General features: G+C 36.9%; 1 protein-coding gene across 2 annotated transcripts in view; it reads left to right on the forward strand.

The window, feature by feature from the left end:
* KYAT3 (kynurenine aminotransferase 3) overlaps positions 1-22,068 on the forward strand; it is a 66,272-nt gene that overhangs the window by 43,716 nt on the left and 488 nt on the right. For both annotated transcript variants that reach the window (XM_061121461.1, XM_061121462.1), the window contains 5 exons: positions 3,560-3,636; positions 7,249-7,338; positions 9,873-10,059; positions 14,742-14,818; positions 15,227-15,313. In XM_061121461.1, coding sequence (XP_060977444.1) covers positions 3,560-3,636; positions 7,249-7,338; positions 9,873-10,059; positions 14,742-14,818; positions 15,227-15,313 — 518 coding nt within the window. The remainder of the gene's footprint in view (positions 1-3,559; positions 3,637-7,248; positions 7,339-9,872; positions 10,060-14,741; positions 14,819-15,226; positions 15,314-22,068) is intronic.

A 22,068-nucleotide genomic window follows, 5' to 3' on the forward strand; every position in this document is an offset into this window, starting at 1 on the left:
TTCTGATTTTTGCCATTATTGTTCATTTCCCGATGCTCATTTGTTTCACTATTGGTAGCATTCACCATCAGATAACCATTCACCATCAGATAACCAGTTGTTGTTTTAGTTACTAAATCGTGTCCAACTCTCTATTTGTGACCCCCATGGGCTGTAACCTGCCAGAATCCTCTGTCCATGGGATTTTCCAGGCAAGAATACTGGAGTGGGTTGCTATTTCCTTCTCTAGGGGATCTTCCCAACCCAGGGATCAAACCCATGTCTCCTGCATTGGCAGGCTGGTTCTTTACTACTGAGATAACCAGTAGCAGTTTGAAGCGCTAAAGAAAATTCTGTGGAAAACTTAAAGTTGATTTTTTCAAGCTCGATTAAAAAAACTCAATAATTAATTTGATCATCAGGGTACGAGTGAGCGTACTTTGAGAACAGCTACAACAGGCAATGACAAGGTGTGATGAGGCAAGGTAATTGGTTCTGTATTGGATTTGTTTTATAAAGGTAAGAACCAGCTGCAGGTGAGGATTTTAAGTCAGATGCCCTGGCAGTGGAGATCATACGCTGGGGTTGTTTAGAAGTATAAACTGTAGGGCACAGAACAAGCATGATTCTGAGATCTCTAGCCTGGACCACTCAGCAGTGATGAGGCCTTAACCAGGGATGGAAATGGAAGGAGACAGGCGTGTGGGAAGAGCTGAGCAAAGGAAATTCCCGCTTCTGATGCTGTTTCAGTGTCTTTGAGACATAGGGGAGGAGATGTCTACAGACAAGTAGAATTATAGGCCTGACTGTCAGGATCAAATTGTGAAGGGATTTGTTTTTGACAGTCATCAAAATTTTGTTGATAGTGGAACACATGGAAGGCAATGTATCTTCTAAGGGAGAATGTATAAACAAAGAAGAGGGCCAGACATTTGTAAGGTATGGTATCTTAGCACAGCCCATTTTATTATTTGTCAAAATTGCATCAGAGTTCACCTTCCCATATCTTGTTGATGATCTCTGTCTCAGGTCATTAACTACTCCCCAGTTGAAAATCAAGCCAACATGGACAATTACATTTTTTGATAATTTTTTTAAGATTAAGTAGAGAGAGGAAGAGGCATCTATCTAATGAATAAATATAATTTTATGCTTAACATTTTGTACATTTTACAAATGTTCATGTCTGTGCAATAACTCAAAGCTTTTAAATTTTATTTAAGTAAGTTTAGCAATATTCTATTCAAAATATTGCTTTAAATGATCTTGAAACTTATTGTTTAAACCTTATAAATACTTCATGGTAAAAGTATAAATGATATTATTTGCTAAAGATATCAAGACATATATTTTTAACTCAGATTTTTTAGTTGTAACAACTCAGGATGTTAAAACAAGAAAAAAATGATTTCATTATTCATTTCTGTTTCATTATCATTATTATTCATTTCATTATTCATTCTATTTCATTATTTAGAGAGTGCAAACATGTGAAAACGTAGTCTGTTAAATACGGTGGCCTTTGTTACATGAAAGATAAGAAATGGCTATTCCATCAATTTGCAGAGTGCAATAGTAGCTCTTTAATACAATAAGATTCTGGCCACACATCATGAAATTAGCATCACCTTCATGTCACACAGACAGTTTTCCCAGGTGTAGCTTGTACTCTTCATCATGTCTCTAATCTTTATCTGACTTCTATGAAGCCTAAGTCGCTTGTGAATAACTGTTATAGCTGCTGTGCTTGATTTAAGGAGGATGGGTCATACATGAGAAGTGCAAAGACCAGTTGCCTTTCACATATAACTGCAGGCTAAACTTAACCAGTACTGGAACTAGATATGGTTTTTCTAAATCATCAGATCTGTAAAGATTTTTTTTTTTCTGTTAGTATATTCACATGCAGTGTTGTGGTCATCTACTCTGTTTAACTTCTGTAGCTCCCCAAATCTCTGAGACAGAGAAGACATGATTATCTAGATGTTCTTAAATTACTTGTGTGTCTGTGTTTAGTCACTAAGTCATATCTGACTCTTTTGTGACCCCGGAGACTGTAGCCTGCCAGGCTCTTCTGTCCCTGGGATTTTCCAGGCAAGAATACTGGAATGGGTTGCCACTTCATTCTCCAGGTTTTAAATTACTTGTGACCCTTTTAATTGGAATTGTAGAATTTGTTCATACTGGGTCACATTCTTGACTCATATGGTATCTCCAGGTTTCAGTAAAATGACATTACATTCAACAAAAGAAACCTCTGTTCTGGAAGAGATTATACTAATACATTGGTATTTATATACTAATCCCTTGATATTTGGAAAATTAGTATAGAATTCCTCATAAATTATTTAGCTGATCATCTTACTCCTTGAAAGAAAAAAAAAAGATTCACTTTTATATGGCCAAAATAGCCATCAAGAAAATACTTAGCTTTTAAATACTTTAATTAGTTTTGATATTTTGTGAATGTAACCTACATTTGATGTGTACATAGTTTTTATTTACTTCATGTTTAACTTATTGTTAAAACATGCTAGGTTTGTATTAGTTTGGGTAATTCTTATTTTCAAAGAATTTATTTCTAATTTTTGTTCTTAATAATGGATGTTCCTGATTTGGGATATATATTATTACTTTAAAGGGAGTGATACTTTGCTTTATACATAGTTTAGATATTTCTGTGGTCAAATAGAAAAGTAAGACATGCCATGTCCTTTGGAATATTTTGGAAGAATAGAAATTTCTCAAAACTTGAGAGGATATATGTTAGAATATTCTGTCTTTGAATGGACCTTCTAAATATTTTTTTCATTTGTCCTTTTGGGATTTTTTTTTTGGTTTCACAGAGAATACAATGGTAACTCTTTCAATTTATATGGCTTTCCTACCTTTATAAGTATTGACAGATATTTCATGATAGGCTGAAATTGCATATGTTTATATTTTAGAACTTTCTTTAGCTACCTTATATCTTATATGTCATGGATTTATATCTCAGTGTGCTATTTCTAAAATACACACCCTCACTCTTGCACATACCTGCAAATTGCTGGGCCTTCCCCAGAGTTTCTGAGGATCCAAGAGTTTGCCTTTTTAATGACTAGCCCAGTGATACTGATATTGCTAGGTGGGAAATGTATTTTAAGAACCACTGCCCTAGGAATCCTGTAGAAATAGACTCAGAAAATGGACAGAGTAGAGGTGAGCTAAACACTACCAGAACCACAACCAAAACTGTGCCACAGAATGATCGTGCTGGCCCCCAGCTACCACTAACACTGAACGCCTGGTGCTATTGCTCCGATGACCACTGCACTGGACCGGCCCGGAGCACTGGCGGCTGGGGCTTCTGACCATTCCTGCCCTGGGAGATAATTTTGCCACACTTGAAAACTTAAGTGTTTTCAAGCCTGGTAACATTTTCAGCTGAGTTTGGGTTAAAGCTAAATTATCTCTTAAAAACCTATTGAAATAACTATACTGCCTATATTATAAGGCATTTTTGGTTTTAGATTATACTGAGTGTAGACTGATTATAAAGCAATTAACTAACCGTTTTCCCCCTTTTCTTGCTATTCAGCCACTTTCCCAGGTATGTGGGAGAGAACAATAACCATAGGAAGTGCTGGAAAGACTTTCAGTGTAACTGGCTGGAAGGTAAGATGAAGAATTTAATTGTTTGAAAACAGGCACAGATCTTATTTCTTATAGAGTTTTTTGTGTGTTTTAAATACACAGATACTTAGTTTACACAGGTTTTTATACTGATCTGCTTTCTTATTCAGTTTTCATACTGTCTATATCCTTTTTGAGACGTAATCATTCTTCTGAAAGTAAGAAACATTGGGTAATTTTCTTATTTTATAAGTAACCAATTGATGATACTCTTTTCTTTGCAATGTTTGATTACAGTATATTAATTAAAAGGAGAAAAAATAATAGCTAATGTGAAGAAGTGTACAAAAAAGATCTTCACGACCCAGTTAATCACGATGGTGTGACCACTCACCTAGACCAGACATCCTGGAATGTGAAGTCAAGTGGGCCTTAGGAAGCATCACTATAAACAAAGGTAGTGGAAGTGATGGAATCCCACTTCAGCTCAGTCGCTTAGTAGTGTCCGACTCCTTGTGACCCATGAACCACAGCACGCCAGGCCTCCCTGTCCATCACCAACTCCTGGAGTCCACCCAAACCCATGTCCATTAAGTCGGTGATGCCATCCAACCATCTCATCCTCTGTCATCCCCTTCTCCTCCTGCCCTCAATCTTTCCCAGCATCAGGGTCTTTTCAAATGAATCAGCTCTTTGCATCAGGTGGCCAAAGTATTGGAGTTTCAGCTTCAACATCAGTCCTTCCAATGAACACCCAGGACTGATCTCCTTTAGGATAGACTGGTTGGATCTCCTTGCAGTTCAAGGGACTCTCAAGAGTCTTCTACAACACCACAGTTCAAAAGCATCAATTCTTCTGCGCTCAGTTTTCTTTACACTCCAACTCTCACATCCATACATGACCACTGGAAAAACCATAGCCTTGACTAGATGGACCTTTGTTGGCAAAGTAATGTCTCTGCTTTTTAATATGCTGTCTAGGTTGGTCATAACTTTCCTTCCAAGGAGTAAGTGTCTTTTAATTTCATGGCTGCATCACCATCTGCAGTGATTTTGGAGCCCAGAAAAAGAAAGTCAGCCACTGTTTCCACTCTTTCCTCATCTATTTGCCATGGAATGATGGGGCCAGATGCCATGATCTTAGTTTTCTGAATGTTGAGCTTTAAGCCAACTTTTTCACTCTCCTTTTTCACTTTCATCAAGGCTCTTTACTTCTTCTTTACTTTCTGCCATAAGGGTGGTGTCATCTGCATATCTGAGGTTATTGATATTTCTCCCAGGAATCTTGATTCCAGCTTGTGCTTCTTCCAGCCCAGCATTTCTCAGGATGTACTCTGCATATAAGTTAAATAAGCAGGGTGACAATATACAGCCTTGATGTGCTCCTTTTCCTATTTGGAACCAGTCTGTTGTTCCATGTCCAGTTCTAACTGTTGCTTCCTGACCTGCATACAGGTTTTGTAAGAGACACGTCAGTTTTCACAAGAGGCAGGAATCCCAGTTGAGCTATTTCAAATCCTGAAAGATGATGCTGTGGAAGTGCTGCACTCAATATGTCAGCAAATTTTGAAAACTCAGCAGTGGCCACAGGAGGGGAAAAATTCAGTTTTCATTCCAATCCCAAAGAAAGGAAATGCCAAAGAATGCTCAAACTACCGCACAATTGCACTCATCTCACAAGCTAGCAAAGTAATGCTCAAGATTCTCCAAGCCAGCCTTCAGCCATACGTGAACCGTGAACTTCCAGACGTTCAAGCTGGTTTTAGGAAAGCAGAGGACCCAGAGATCATATTGCCAACATTCTCTGGATCATCGAAAAAGCAAGAGAGTTCCAGAAAAACATCTATTTCTGCTTTATTGAGTATGCCAAAGCCTTTGACTGTGTGGATCACAATAAACTGTGGAAAATTCTTCAAGAGATGGGAATACCAGAGCACCTGACCTGCCTCTTGAGAAACCTGTATGCAGGTCAGGAAGCAACCGTTAGTACTGGACATGGAACAACAGACTGGTTCCAAACCGGGAAAGGAGTGTGTCAAGGCTGTATATTGTCATCCTGCTTATTTAACTTATATGCAGAGTACATCATGAGAAATGCTGGGCTGGAAGAAGCACAAGCTGGAATCAAGATTGCCAGGAGAAATATCAATAACCTCAGATATGCAGATGACACCACCCTTATGACAGAAAGTGAAGAAGAACTAAAGAGCCTCTTGATGAAAGAGAAAGAGGAGAGTGAAAAGTTGGCTTAAAGCTCAACATTCAGAAAACTAAGATCATGGCATCTGGTCCCATCACTTCATGGCAAATAGATGGGGAAACAGTGGAAACAGTAGCTGACTTTCTTTTTCTGGGCTCCAAAATCACTGCAGATGGTGATTGCAGCCATGAAATTAAAAGACACTTACTCCTTGGAAGGAAAGTTATGACCAACCTAGACAGCATATTAAAAAGCAGAGACATTACTTTGCCAACAAAGGTCCATCTAGTCAAGGCTATGGTTTTTCTAGTGGTCATGTATGGATGTGAGAGTTGGAGTGTAAGGAAAGCTGAGTGCTAAAGAATTGATGCTTTTGAACTGTGGTGTTGTAGAAGACTCTTGAGAGTCCCTTGGACTGCACGGAGATCCAACCAGTCCATCCTAAAGGAGATCAGTCCTGGGTGTTCATTGGAAGGACTGATGGTGAAGCTGAAACTCCAATACTTTGTCCCACTGATGCGAAGAGCTGACTCATTTGAAAAGGCTCTGATGCTGGGAAAGATTGAGGGCAGGAGGAGAAGAGGATGACAGGGGATGGTTGGATGGCATCACCAGCTCATGGACATAAATTTGAGTAAACTCCAGGAGTTGGTGATGGACAGGGAGGCCTGTCATGCTGTAGTCCATGGGGTTGCAAAGAGTTGGACACGCCTGAGCGACTGAACTGAACTAAACTGAACTGTACTGAATGTTTTAACGCTTATTATGTACCAGGTTGTAGAGATTTACACATACTGATTTCTTTCATTCTCATAACCACGTTCTGAGGTGGATGTAATTTATTATTCCCCCTTTACAGTCATTAAAACTAAAGTACAGAGAATCTAAGTAACTTGCCTAAGGTTTCATTGCTAATAAATTCGAATTCCAGCCAGGGCAGGAAATCTAGGTTTAGAATCCATGCACTTAACCACTGTACTATGTAATACAATCACAATTGATCCAATTGAAACTCGATTGTCTTCCAGTTTCACTTCTCCTGAACTTGGCTAAGAAGTAGGGAGTATCAAAAACAAGCCTGGAGAACCAAATTATGGAAGAGTCCCTTAAGGCCCTCGTTGAAAGTTACTTTTTTCTATATCTAATTCAAACAAGCTTTGTTACCAGTTATTAGACTTCCAGAATATCAAAAATAGCAAATTCAAACAGAGGGGTAGATAATAATGATTGCAAGCACTGTTTGCCTTCTGAAGGCAGAACTTAGTGACTTCAGTTGGAAACTATTCCACAAAAAGATCAAAGTTGAAATGTTTCTAACTGCTAAGACTGCACAGCTTTCATAGTGTGAACATTTTAGAAATGCATATATTTAATAATTGCATTAAGCTTAGCTACTCCTCTATCAGATCTGATACGTACAATTAGATTAATTTTTAAATCTTTTCCTTTTCCAGCTTGGCTGGTCCATTGGTCCTAAACATTTGATAAAACATTTACAGACAGTTCAGCAAAACACCGTTTATACTTGTGCAACCCCTCTACAGGTAGGTGTTACAGTAATTTGGGGCTGCTGCATGGTCTTTGGGCAGAGGTGTTATTTTTATGTTCTGTGCTTCAGTTGGCTCAGTTCCTTCATGTCCTTTCAGTATAATTTGGAAATTTAGAAGCAAACACATATTCATTGCTATCAAGAATGGTTTTGTTTTTAACACATAAAATTTTAACTTTAATCACTCATACATTGCTGGTGGGGATTGCAAAATGCTGCAAACTCTCTGGAGGATATGACAGCCCCAAGCAAAATTCCAGGTATGAGTGCTCTGAAGCAGCAGTGTATCCTCTGAGCATTTACCTTATAGCTGTTCTCAGCAGATTTAAGAAGCTCTATATGCATGTGGTCATTCATTCCAGAAGATGGGGAATTGTTCATCTATAGACAATGGATTAAATAAACTATGGTCTCTCTAAACATTTTAATATTATATGACTGTATTAGTTTCCTAGTTCTCTGTAGCAAATTACCACCCCGATGGCTCAGATGGTAAAGAATCTCCCCGTAGTGTGAGAGACCTGGGTTCGATCCCTGGGTCGAGAAAATTCCCTGGAGTAGGAAATGGCAGCCCGCTCCAGTGTTCTTGACTGGAGAATTCCATGCACAGAGGCTATAGTCCATTGGGTCGCAAAGAGTTGGACATGACTGAGCAACTACCACTTGCTTACACTTAGTGGCTTAAAACAACACAAGTTTTTTATCTTACATTCTGGAGGTCAGAAGTCCATAAGGGTCTTTCAGGGCTAAAAGCAACTGTCGACCCTGCTGCATTCCCCCTGGAGGGTCCAAGGCAGAATCTGTTCCTTGTCTTCTCCAGCTTCTGGGGGTACTCAGATCCCCACAGTCACATTACTGCCACCTCTGCCTCTATCGACACATAGCCTCCATAACACTGACTCTCTTGCCACCTTGTTTCTCTTAGAAGAATCCTTATGATTACATTAGGCCCACAGATAATCCAGGATAATCTCTCCATCTCCAGGATCTTTAACTGAAATCACATTTGCAAAGTTAATTTTACCATGCAAGGTAACATATTTACAGGTTCCGGGCATTAAGATGTGGACTTCTTTAGGGGCCATTACTCTATCACGATGGCTGTTTAAAAGTGAAAAGAAAGGAAAGGGAAAGGAAAAACAAAAAAGAATGAGAAAACTCTGTAATTACTGATATGGAAAGATATCCAGGATATATTGTAAAAATAAAAGCAAGATACAGAGCAGTATATATCATTATTTATGTTATGTTCTGTATAAGAAAGGGAGAAAACTATTTGCTTATACTTTCTTAAAGAATCTCTGGAAGGACCATATGAAGCTAGTTAAAGTGGCTATTTGAGGAGTAAAGGGAACAGATGAAACTAGTAGATAGGGTCTGGGATGGGTTGCAAGACTTTTTAACATATATTTTTTTATATTGTTTCTAGTTTTTTAATATCTATAAAACAGGGATCTATGTACTATTATTCTGTGAATAATCAGAATACTGAAAACTATTTTTTTGGGAAACAGTTAAAAAGCCAAAACCAGGAAATATGTTGGCTACAATAAACTTTTTTGTTTCCTATCAAAAATACCTACTGAATAAGAAAAAAAATCCTAATAAAATTTTTTTTCAAATGACTATAGAATGATATCGTGATAAAAACTAGTTGGACATTGATTTTTATTGTATTCAACTCTTTTCATTCTCAAAATAAATCTATTCACTTAATAAAAAAATACTTACTGAGTGTCAGAGATAAAGCAGTCAAGAATTCCTGCCCTTTTGAAGCTTATAGACTGTTGGGGGAGCACAGATAATAAACAAGTAAATGCTTTAATAACATAATATGTCAGATGTTGATAAAAGCAGTGGAGAAAAAAATGTGAATGATTAGTACAGGGATTCATACACTTACGAAGAGTGACACGGTAGATTGATCAGCTTTCATTTACACTATCTTGTCCTGAAAGGTAATGGGGAAATGCTGGCTAGTTTATCATTTCTCTGATTGTCTTTCAGGCTTAGATCTAGCAAATCACTCTGAAGCTAACCTTAGTAGAAAACACCGTTATCTTTTTCATTTCCAAGTAAGGCATCTTTATATAATACAATTGGCCCTCCCGATCCACAGGTTCTGCATCCACTGATTCAGCTAAAGATTGTGGATCCAGGGTTGGTTGAATTCATAGATGCAGAGCCCATGGATGCATTTCATATAAAAGACTTGAACATCCTTGGATTTTGGTATTTGCGGGGGCCCTGGAACCAATCACCTGTGTGAATAGTAAGGGACAACTGTACCCCTATTTCAATTTGAATTTTTGTGGTTCATCCTCAGTTCTTCACATTAGATTTAATCATTTCCATGTAACTTGTTCTTCCATTAGTCTGTAGAATTTCACATAGGTTCAACTGTAATTCCCTGAATGATTTTCTTGTCAGTAATATTATTCAGACAGTCTTTATTTATTATACCAGTAAACTTGGCAGTACATAACTTTGCCATATTTCCTTTCCATATTTTTCAATCTTAACATACAGGAAGCCTTGGCTCAAGCTCTCTGGATTGACATCAAGCGCATGGATGACCCAGAATGTTACTTCAATTCTTTGCCAAAAGAGTTAGAAGTAAAAAGAGATCGGATGGTACATTTACTTGAAAGTGTTGGCCTAAAACCCATAGTTCCTGATGGGGGATACTTCATCATTGCTGACGTGTCTTTGCTAGGTTTGTAAAGGTGTTTATTATTCAAATATACAGAAACCTAGGTGCAGAATTATATCAAATTTATGAAGAAAAGATTGGTGCTAAAGCCAATATCAGCCTTTCATTTATGGGAAAATGGATTTCCACAGTGTCAGTGTTTTTCTGCAATCATCTTGATGATTAGGCCATTGACCTTGAATATGACTATTATGGAGTTATTTGTTCTAGGTATTCTAATAAACATAGAATTTGCTGTTACCTTGTTCTGGTATGTAATTTAAAACAGGTACATGAAAAAATATATATCTTTTGTGTTCCTTTTAGTAAAATTTTAGTTTCCTTTTTACTTAAGAAAAAAAAATATTTCTAGAATATTGATGCTATTGGAGAATACTTGTCACTTTAGAGTATACAGAAATGAAGTCAAGGAGGAAAGTAATATTTATTGATGGTCTACTGCATGCCAATCCTTCAAATACCCTTTTTAAAAAAAGCATTGTTATCTCTGTTTTTTAAGATATGGAGACTTAGAGAATAACTTGCCTGAAGTCATACAACTAGATTCCAAATAGTTTTGTCTCCAAAAAACGATGACCTTTACATTACTTGAAGCTACGATATGGAATTCTGACATGCCGTACAAATCTAAAGTTAGAAGCATAATAATATTTTATGTATAACATATTTCTTCCCTAGAACTTTGTGTTAGTCACAATAAATTTAAGAGCCTAATTTATTTTGACAGAAATTACAGCAATTCTGCATAGTTTTAAATGTTTTAAGGTTTTATTACAGTGAGGTGATATGCCAGTGAGCTTGAAAATGCTTTTATATATGCTAAATTTTATGAAGCTAGAAACTTTCAATGTTATAACAAAACAGTGATTATTATTTACTCATTTGCTGTGAGAAAAGCAGAGTGACCAGGGGTTCTTGGCTCTGCTGTTGCCAGAGAGCTGTATCTGTTAGGCTCCTAAGTTCTCTTCTTATATAAAAACCCTTATGATGTTCTATATTCTAAAGTTTAGAAACCACTTTTCCTGTATTGGGCTTAAATGTGCAGCTCATTTCATGAAATGATAAAAAGAAATGGCACAGTTTTCATCTATTTAGAAGAAAATTATTTTACTTTTATCTGCTTCCAACAAAACTTTGAGCTAATTCATATTTAAAGTCTTCTATGCAATGATATGTAAGTAGAAATATTCATATGTTAAAGTAACATGGAGTAGGGAAAGCAAATATTTTAGTCACCTGGGTTCATATGTAGTTGACCCTAGAATAATGCAGGGGTTGCAAGATGGTGACTCTGTACAGTTGAAAATCCATGTATAATTTATAGTTGGCCCTCCATATCTGAGGTCCTTCTGTGTATGTAGTCCCTCCTTATCTAAGGTTCCACAGAAGTGGATTCAACCAACCATGGATTGTATGTACCATGGTGTTTGCTATTGAAAAAATCTGTGTATAAGTGGACTTAACACAGTTCAAGCCTGTATTGTTCAAGGGTCAGCTGTATTGTAATTAGCATTAACTTGGTTCCAAACTTCATGGCAACGAAGACAAATAGAAAGATGGAATCAGTTACATAATTCTCAGATAAAATTAAACTTAACAGCTTTTTAGATACAAGTAAGTCTTTCCTGGAACCAAACTTTTGCAGATAGTAAATTCTAAAAGAAATTTATCACATTTTGACATTAAACATCAAAAAGACAGTAATGCAACTTTTGTTTGCATTAAGCTCTTAAATAGTTTCCCATTTTATCCTCAGTTGATCCAGCCTGCATGCAGTGTTGGTTTAGGTCCTAGATCTTGAACTAGTATGGTTGTAATAGCAGAAAGGATTTGGGCTAGAAAACAACTTTTATGATGATGGGGAAAAAGATGTGTGTTCTTTATGATCCTTCACCTGTGTGAGAAAGAATGTTAATATCTATAAGACCCTTCTACATATGAAGACAAGTTTATTTTTCTTTTTCATCTGATTATTTTGATTATAGAAATTCTTCCATATACTGGAGATTAGTCCCAGCTTTTTCAAAAGACAGAAGCAAGAAACAAAACTTTCATTTGATGGTAACTTAAAGATAAAAATGAACCATAAAATTCATGAACATAGTAATTCTCTTTATAGCTCATAGCAGTGACTAACTAGTTAATATTTTTTGAACATTTATGATACAGTAGTTTGCTTTACAAATATCAGAATCTCACAAAAGCCATATAAGATTGGTGCTGTTATATCCCCATTAATAGTTGAGAAAGATGTCATTAAAAGTCAAGAAATTTACTGAAGTTAATCAATTAATAAGTATCAGAGGTGGACTCTGAATGCAGAGATGCATGTACTAACCAGTAAACATATATTTTCTGCTATACTCAGCAACTTCCCTGACCAGTGAGCATCATCCTAGAACTAAAAAGGGAAACATTTAATCAGAAGACAAGATTATAAATAGGAAGATAGTAAGATAAGGTGTGAAATTAGGGAGGAGATAGTGGGAATAGAACAGCAGATTTTTGTTTTCATAGATTACTTAAATAAGCTAGTGCTATTATAATATGGTTCAAACTCCTACCTCCAGGAAACAAATATTTTCTTTAGTTTGTTTGAACATCTGTCCCTGACGCATTGAAAAGAAGTAGATTCCAACTTTCTCCTAACTATAAAATATTTAGAATTGTATTTATTCCCTTCCTTTTCTTTGAGTACCATGGCAATAAATTTCTCTTTTCTAAGTGTTACAAGAATGAATAAGCAGTTACTATACTGAGTGAAACTTGTGGGTGCCAAGGGGGAAAGCTGGGTGAGGGGGGTAAACGGAAGCATTGAGACTGGACATATGCACACTACTATATATAAAATAGATAACTACTGAGGACCTACTGAGTAGCACCGGGAACTCTTCTCAGGACACTCTAGGCACCTACATGGGAAAAGAATGTGAAGAAGAGTGGATATGTGTATGTGCGGAGCTGACTGGCTTTGCTGTACTGCGGAGACTAACACAGCACTGTACATCAGCTCTCTGTTGTTGCTCTTCAGTCACTAGGCTGTGTCCAACTCCGTGGCCCCATGGGCTACAGCACGCCAGGCCTCCCTGTCCCTCACTATCTATACCTCAATAAGTTAAAAAGAAGAAGAAATGAATAGTATAGACAGTGTTAATTACAGTATGTCAGTACCCCCCTGTTGTTTCTTCTCCTGTTGTAATCACTACTCTCTCCAGGTTAACTTTGAGTATGCTACTCGTGTAATTGTCACTTGGAGTTTTCACAGAATTTGCAATTAGACTCTGTTTTAAGTTGTCATTTTTTTTAGAGTCAAATCTGAATTAAACACACATACATACATATGACTTAAAGTAGTAGTTTAACTTCATCTGTAAAATGAGAATTGCTGCATCTCACAGAATTATAGGACAAATGAATGAGAGAATCATGTAACATCTTTAACAAATAGTAATAAATGGTAGCATATTATTAGCATTATTATATGGAAATTTTACATCCTTAAATCACAGGAGAAAATTGAAATAAAATCATTAAGGAAAGCCATATTAAGTCATTTAAAAAAATAAAAGTGAAACTTTCTTTAGTGTCAAGGTTTTTATGCTATTAATTTGAAGGGACCCAGTATTATTTAGCGAATAAAAGAAAGAAGATAACTGCTTTGATTTATTTTGAGCAATAAAGTATGTGTGTGTTAGTTGCTTAGTCGTGTCTGACTCTTTGCAACCCCATGGACTGTAGGCCGACAGGCTCCTCTGTCCATGGAATTCTCCAGGCAAGAATGAATAGTGGAGTGGGTTGTCAGTCCTTTCTCCAGAGGATCTTCCCTACCTAGGGATCAAACCTGGATCTCATGCATTGCAGGCACATTCTTTATGAATTGAGCTACAGGGTAGCCACAATAAAGGATAAAATAATTGATTACAGTGACCATCAGTGTTTGTTGCTTTGGGGCATTCAAAAAGATCTTGAGTACAAGTCAGTACAGTTGAAACAATATGAAATGTAGGTTGCTGAATCCCAATGCCAGAGAAATACCTTGTCCAGACCTTAAAGCAAGATTGGAACAAGAGATAAATATAGGAATGTGTATTTGAAGTTTTCACCAAATTTTTAAAAAATTAAGCATAATATTTGGAAGAGGGAAACAATAAATATATCATTTGGGAGAACTATGTAGACATTTTCCCTTCATAAATAATGAATTATATTAATTTACTCATTCCACAAACATGCTTTTCAGTACTTACATGCTAGATACTGACCTAGGAGATGGGGATAGTGATAAATTGCAATATCCCTGTGGAGCTTACAATCTAATAATGAATTACCATTTGGAAATAGAATTCTTACAGATGAATACCTTAAAAATTGAGGTTATTTCCTTAATAATGATCATAGAGGCATATATTATTTCTAAATGGAAGAGTAACACTCCTCGTTGTCCTGCCCCTTCCTACTGTCTTCCAGTGCTAAAAGCTGTATACACAAACATGATCAACCAGATGTATATATGAGTAGTGCCTTAGAGTGTCATATCTGTAAAGCTTCTCTGGGAATTCCTTACTTCCCACCATATCATGCAGTATGAATACAGCATGAGGAAATTTTGAATCTTAATAGACAAATGAAACACATTTTGCCTCAGATATAATACATAGCCCATCCAATTTTTATTATTGTTTTAGATGTAGACCTCTTCAATATGAAGGACAGCAATGAACCTTATGACTATAAATTCGTGAAATGGATGATTAAAAATAAGGTAATGTTTACTGGCTTTTGCAATATTGTGCTGTATGTTATAGTAAATTTACGAAGGAAACCTGTTGACATGCTTTGAAAAATGTGAGCTCTAGTTTTATTCCCTGATATTCTACTCACAGTTATTTGGAAGATTTTATTTATTTATTTATTTTATTTTTTGGCCACATTATGTGGTTTACAGGATCTTAGTTCTGTGACCAAGGATTGAACCTATGCCCTTGGCAGTGAAAGCAGAGAATCCTAACCATTGGTTCACCAGAGAATTCTCTGGAGGATTTTAAAAATACATTTCTTTTGGAAATTATTGTGAATATTTGGAAGTATCTATTTGTTTTTAATGTTTGTGCTCTAAAAATTAATATTTAAAGTGTAAGTAGTTTTCATATTTTTCCTATTTGTTTTTCAGAAACTGTCAGCTATCCCAGTTTCAGCATTCTGTAATGCAGAGACCAAATTACAGTTTGAGAAATTTGTGCGATTTTGCTTCATTAAAGTAAGTTCCCTGTTCTACACATTTATAATGTCCTTCCTTCTGGTTTATAAAGCACCATTTTTTTTCTATTGCTAGGCATGATGTGCTCATATGCAGTTTTTAAGTTTTGGCTTGCCACCATAAAATTATCAGAACAAAAACTCAGCACTTTTTGAAGCTGAGTTTATTGGATTACAATATAGTTAGATTCCTTACCTGTAACATTAAAATATCCAGACACATGTGAAGACACAAGAAAATGCAACCTTTAATGAAAAAGAAAAAAATGTGACTTCTACACAGTCAATAGAAACAGATCTTAAGGGTTACTCATATGTAGGAATTAGTAGACAAGGACTTTAAAGCAGATATTATAAATGTGAAAATATGGTCATAATGAGCAACTAGATTAAAGCAATTAAAAAGAGAACCAAATGGAACTTAAAGAATTTTGAAATGTAATACTTGGTATGAAAAATATATATAGTCATAACATACAGAAGATTGAGGATGTGAGGAAAAACTGTGTCCACCTTAATACAGATCCATAGAAACCATCCAGTCTGAAAAAAGAGGGGAAAATTATTTTTGAAAAATAAACAGAGCCTCAGAGTCAATGTCAAGTAATAATATACATGTAACTGGAGTATCCAAAAAAAAAGAGAGAGAATGTGGCAGAAAAAAATATTTTTTAAAAGGACTATATTTCCCTATATTTGGTGAATAGCAATTCAGAGATCTAAAAATTCAGTGAACCACACAGGATACAAATAAAATCACAACTTGACACATCATAATTAAACTGCTGAAAGCTATAGAAAATGATAAGATCTCGAAAGCAGCCAGAGAAAAACTATACTTCACATGCATGGGAGCAAAGATATGAATGTTGACTAATTTCTTATCAGAAACGGTAAAAACCAGATGACAATGAAGTGGCACCTTTAAAGTGCTGACATATTCTATATCCAGGAAAATATCCTTTTACACTGAAAACAAAATATACATCCCTGATAAATGAAAGCTAAGAGAATTCAGCACCATCAGATCTGTGCTAAAAAATAATCTGAATGTATTGTTACTATTTTTAAGATGTTATCACTACTGAAAACAATCTTATCAAAATTAAGGCACTCTCTATACCAACACACTCATCTATAAGTCTGGTCAGAATGATGTAAACACCGTTTTCAACTTTTAGAGACACCATATAGACAAACTATGGGAGACTTATTTAGAATAGAATATAAATTTTAACAACCTAACAATGTCAACATTTAATTATCTGAAATGTAGAAGAAAGGGTAAGGCCATTAATACTTGCATCTTATAGTGGATTTATAGAGGTATAAATATATATTATTTGAAGTTATAAGCAGAACTAATAGAACAAAAAAGTAACATAAGACTTCCAGTTTTAGAAATGGTCAACAGGCCTTCTCCCATTCTCTTCTTGGAAATTATTTTTTAAAAAGAACAGCTAGGAAAATGGAAAACAAATTCCAAATCCACCAGGAAATGAGGAAGAGTTGCCAAATACAGTGAAGGAAATGGCAGAGGGAAGACACAGAGAAAGGCTCCTGCTTCTACGTCCTAATAAGCAGAGCCAATAGGTAGCCTACTCATTATCCAGAGCAGCGGGAACAGTAAGTGCACTGGGAGTAGAAACTTCTCCAGACCCATTTGGCAGCATGGACAAGGCAGAGTAGAAACATACGGTCATGTCATCTAGTACCTATGCGAACCAAGTGGAAAGAAAGGGCTATAGATTTACTCTTTCCTCTCATTTTTGCTAAAGCTGTGTTGAGGCAAAGTGGATACATTAAATTGGAGGGAGACAGTTACATTAGTTAAAAAAAAATAAAGTCTAAAAGAACTCCCCTTCACTGAACTCTCCATCAATCATATTTAACTTTACTGTGAGCCAAAGATAATTTCTACTCCCTTCTAGTTCTTTCCTGTCTCCTCCTTTATACAAATCTGCAAATACATGTTCAAATCATAGAACCAGCAACTAGCTTACTCATTACCCAGAACAACAGGAACCATAATTGTGCTGGCTGTGGGAGCTTACAAAGAGAATTCACCCAAAAATGAGCAATAAAAAGGACCCGACTATGAATCTACAAAGATGCTATTAAGGAGAAGGAGAAAAATATAATGAAAAATAAGTATCAGAGAATATTCAACAACAACAAAAAACCAAAACCAAAAAGAACTGTTGCCATAGAGCAAGTAAAAAGTGTTATGTTTCAAATTCAAAACATTTAAAACAAGAGTTAACAGCAGAAGTTTTTTAAAATTCAGGGAAGCTGTAGTAAGATAATGTAAGAAGATGAAATGGTAGCTGTCAAGAGATCAGGTAAGAAATTGAAGGAGGAAAAAATATAGCTATTGATAACGGTAGTGACATTGGAAACAGCATAGAGAACACTAAATTCTTCTGTAAACACATTGAGGATTGAGAAAAGTGGGTGAAAAGAAGTGAAGGGAACAAAGAATTTCTTTTCTTTTTTTTTTTTTGACTATACTGTACAGCTTGTAGGATCTTAGTTCCCTGACCAGGAATTGAACTTGGGCCCTCAGCAGTGAAAGCATAGAGTCCTAAGGACTGGGCTGCCAGGGAATTCCCAGGAACAAAGAGTTTTTAAATGTTAGAAAAAGTATAAATGTGGAAGACAAATGATATATCTAGAGTTCCTGGAGGAGTGGAGGGTAGGGGTGAGGTGGGCAGAACAAATAGAATTGGGAAAGAATTTTATAGCTTTGAGAATCCTTTCCATTTGAAACAAGGAAATGGCTTGTCTCAGTAATGTCACAGAAAAACACTGAGATGTACCTTGTTTAATATATTGGGCTTTATAAATGATCCTTTGGTACCTACACAAGGTGATCGAGGCCTCCATGGAGACAGGAGAGGAGGAAGATCAGTGTAGACTCACCTTTGCATCAGCATTCAATATTGGAAGACGGCAGAGCAACATCCAGCCCCTAGGGAAAGCTGACACACCTAACCCGACTGCTTGGAAAAGCAAAAAATAAAAGGAGGGCAAAGCATGCCAAGAAAGTGGAAACTGAAATAAAGCAGGGCGAATTTTAGGACAGAACAAGCCAAAGGCAGCACTTTACAATGGCTATTAGTAAAAAGTAGCTGTCAAATATATAAAAGGATAGAGCATCTCAATAATACAACAAATGAAAAATAAAACTGCCCCAAAAAAAGAAAAAGAAAACTGCCATGAAATTTTATATTATCTGTTAGATTGGAAATAACCAAAACAACTGGAAAGTTCCCTAAGATGCTCTCATGCATTGATTGAGAGTACAAGTATAATTTGTAAAATCTCTACGGGGTTAGTTTGAAAATTATCTAAATGTAAATGCACATGTCTTTCGGCCCACCAATTCTGCTTGTAGGATTTTTTCCTGTGGATTTACTTACATATTGAAGGTCTGTATTCAAGGATTTTCAGGGAAGCATTATTTGTACTATCAAAGAGTTATAATAGACAACCACAATACTCACCAGTGCAGACTGCTTGAATAAATTATGGTACATTCACATACCTAAACAAGTGAAGCAGCTCTGTGGAGTGCTAGAGAATAAGTGAAAAGCAAGGAGCAGATTAGTTTGTGAGGAACGATATCATTTACATAAAAAGGAAAAGAAGGAAGGGAAGGAGAAGAAGCTTTTAAATGCCTCAACTGTCTCTCTGGAAGGATACATAATAAAATGCAGTGTTGCTTCTGGGGAGGAAAACTGAATGGCTGAGAGACATGGGTGAGAGGCAGGGTTACCTAAAGAAATATATGTTTAATCTCAGTAAATAAATTTTGAAACCTGTTTTTCCAAACAATTGTAGAGCAAGTTCCTAACTTAATTATTGATGCCTCTGTTACCGCCAAATATCTTATTATGTATTCTCCATTATACAACGTTCTTCTACAATATAACCATCAACATCATGAACTTAAGAGTGCTATATTATTCTAATTCTCAGATCCAATTCAGGTTTCATTGATTGTCCCAATAATGTCTTTTTTTTATCGCAAGCAAATAAATAAATAAATCCAGGTCACAATTGTATCAATCAACCAGTCATCAGTCAGTCAGTCCAAGCCAGAATTGTGCGTTGCATTAAGTTGTCATGTCTTCTTCAAGCTGGGAAGTTTCCTCAGATTTCCTTGATTTTCATAATCTTGATACTTTTGAAAATTATTGACCATTTATTTTGAAGAAAGTCCCTCAATGTTTGTTTTACATTTACTCATGGATAGATTCAGGTTGTGCACTTTTGGTAGAAACCACAGAAGTGATATTTTGTTCGTTTTGCATCCTATCAGATAGCACGTGATTTTAGTTTTATCTACAACTGGTGATGTTAAGTTTAGTCATTTTATTGAGGTGGTGTCTGCCAGGCTTCTCTGCGGTAAAGTTTCACTTTTTCCTTGATGAATAATGAATGTTTTGTGGTAAAGTACTTTAAAACTATGAAAATATTCCATATCACATCAAATAATTTATTCATTTAACCATTCATATATGTAAGGACTCATAAATTCTTGTTTTATTCAGTGGGTTAAAATTTATTATTATTACTTATTTCAATGCTCAAATTTTCCAAAATTTGGCCATTAGGAGCCCCGTTAAGCTGGTCTCTGTTTCCTTTGACTTGTCTCCCATCATTTTTTGAGCATTTTCTTACTTTCTGGCATTTCAAGATGCAGTAGGTTCACTTTGTCATTGTCCAACTCAACCTGAAATCACCTTTTACTGGAGAATGGTATTAAGAAACCAAGATCTGGGCATGACAAGTGCTCATTGGGGTATTAGTATTCCCAGGCCCTCCCAGAAGACAGAGATAGGGAACATGTAAATGTATGTCCATACTTTCTATGTCTGTCTATTCTACTTATTCCTATGTCTATCTAAATACATAGAAACCACCTCCTAGTTTATTCCAGCTTTCTCCCTATGTGTGTTAGTCAGTCCCGTCTTTGCCAGTATTGACAGTGGAAACACCTGCTCACCATTTAACCACTTCTTGAATCAGGACCTCTGTCTCCTGTCAGTGCTGCTGCCCCTCCACCCACCACCCCGACAGGCACCCTTTCCCTACTCGGGCTTTGACGCTTTACCAGTCTTCCACCCCGTCCCTTGTACGGTCACCATCCTCGCCTCACCTGAGCTTCAGCACATGTGCTGACCTGCTTCCATCACCTCCCTGCAGAGATACCCTCCTCTGAGTCTCCACCACCACACACAAAGCCACCGTCACCCACTGCATGGAAGCGCCCCTCTTCCCTCACAGGCTCTGACGCTCCATACCCGTCTGCGCTGGCAGATGCCTGCCTCATCCCCTCCAGGCTGCATGCTGCCTGGAACTACCCTGCCATGCAGATGCCTTGCTTACTTACCCCTTGATTCTGACGCCCTATTCCTGACCAGTGCCACTACTGTCTTCACCGCCACCTCACGCCCCGCTGTTGGAAGGTCTGCTTACTTCACTCTGGCTGTGGCATCCTGCACCAGGCTGCTGAGGCTCTCCCACCCCCATAGTGATCTCGTTTCCCTCAGCCCCACCTAACGGCTTTGGAGTAAGTCATTCTGTAGAGATGGAAGAGAAAGGAAAAGAGTGGAGAAAGCAACAGGAAGTTTATCCATCAATTTAATTTTATATCATATGTACACATTACCTATTCAAAAAACAAATAAATTGTATCTTTACAGTTGGCCCTCTAACTGTGGTGTTAGGAGCTTGTAACTGTGAGACTTCAATAGGAGGGAGCAGAGTAGTGTGAAAGAACCAATTTATCCTCATTCAGAGCAGAGAACGGTAAACATTGTCTGAAGTTGATAAATTAAAAAACTAGGAGCATACGTTATTTAGATTTTGTTGGTAATCACTAGAACTAAAATCAAAATTGCCATAGGAAGTTGACTTAGAGGATGATGGGGGTAGTAGGAAGGCACAAGAAGGGAAGAAACAGATGATTATTTTTCAGTGTAAACTCTTCTGTATTCTTTGACTTTTTTCTATAATTGTATAGTAATTTATTACTGTAGTCTCACTCCGCCTGGCATCCTCTTTGTTGGGAGCTAAGGGAGGGGTTTCCTTTTGTTGTCTACAAGGCTCTTTGAAAGCAGTTTGTGATTTTGCGCTCTTCCTACGCAAATGAACTAAACAGTAAATAAGGATCTCATCAGTACATCCTTCAGGCTCTCCTCCTGCATCAGTGTTATTTATAAGTCTGAGTCTTTGGCAGTGAGGGCGTCCACACTGACAGACATGGTTTTGGCTGGGATTAGGTTAAGCTGTTTTCAGACTGAGCTGTATATACAGATTATTGATCATTTTCTTGGTAATGTTCCTTGGCCCCATACTAGTTAATTTGTAGAGTTCTTTTGGTGTCAGGATAGTAGTAATAAAGTGCTCTGAACCAGCGGCCAGCATCACAAAACAGTATAATGTAATGATTGCTCTTGACACGTCTATAGCTCCCCTAACATTGAATTCTTATGAGGTTCATACACTTCTCTAGCCTGACAGCAATGGGATAATAGCATTATAAATATTCAGCCTGTTTGATTTGCTGCTAGGCTCCTTAAAGAGCTTGTGACTTGTGTATTTGGCCACCAAGGCAAAGGATGATGCTGTAGATGCCATTTCCCAGTTTTTGTGTTCCTGCTAAGGTTAAATGGTTTAAAATGGGGTAGAACTTCCAGTGACACTACTCAAGGTATCCCCCATCCCCATGCCATGCTGTTGGACTCT

This window comes from Dama dama, chromosome 20 (assembly GCF_033118175.1).
Source record: "Dama dama isolate Ldn47 chromosome 20, ASM3311817v1, whole genome shotgun sequence".
NCBI lineage: Eukaryota > Metazoa > Chordata > Mammalia > Artiodactyla > Cervidae > Dama > Dama dama.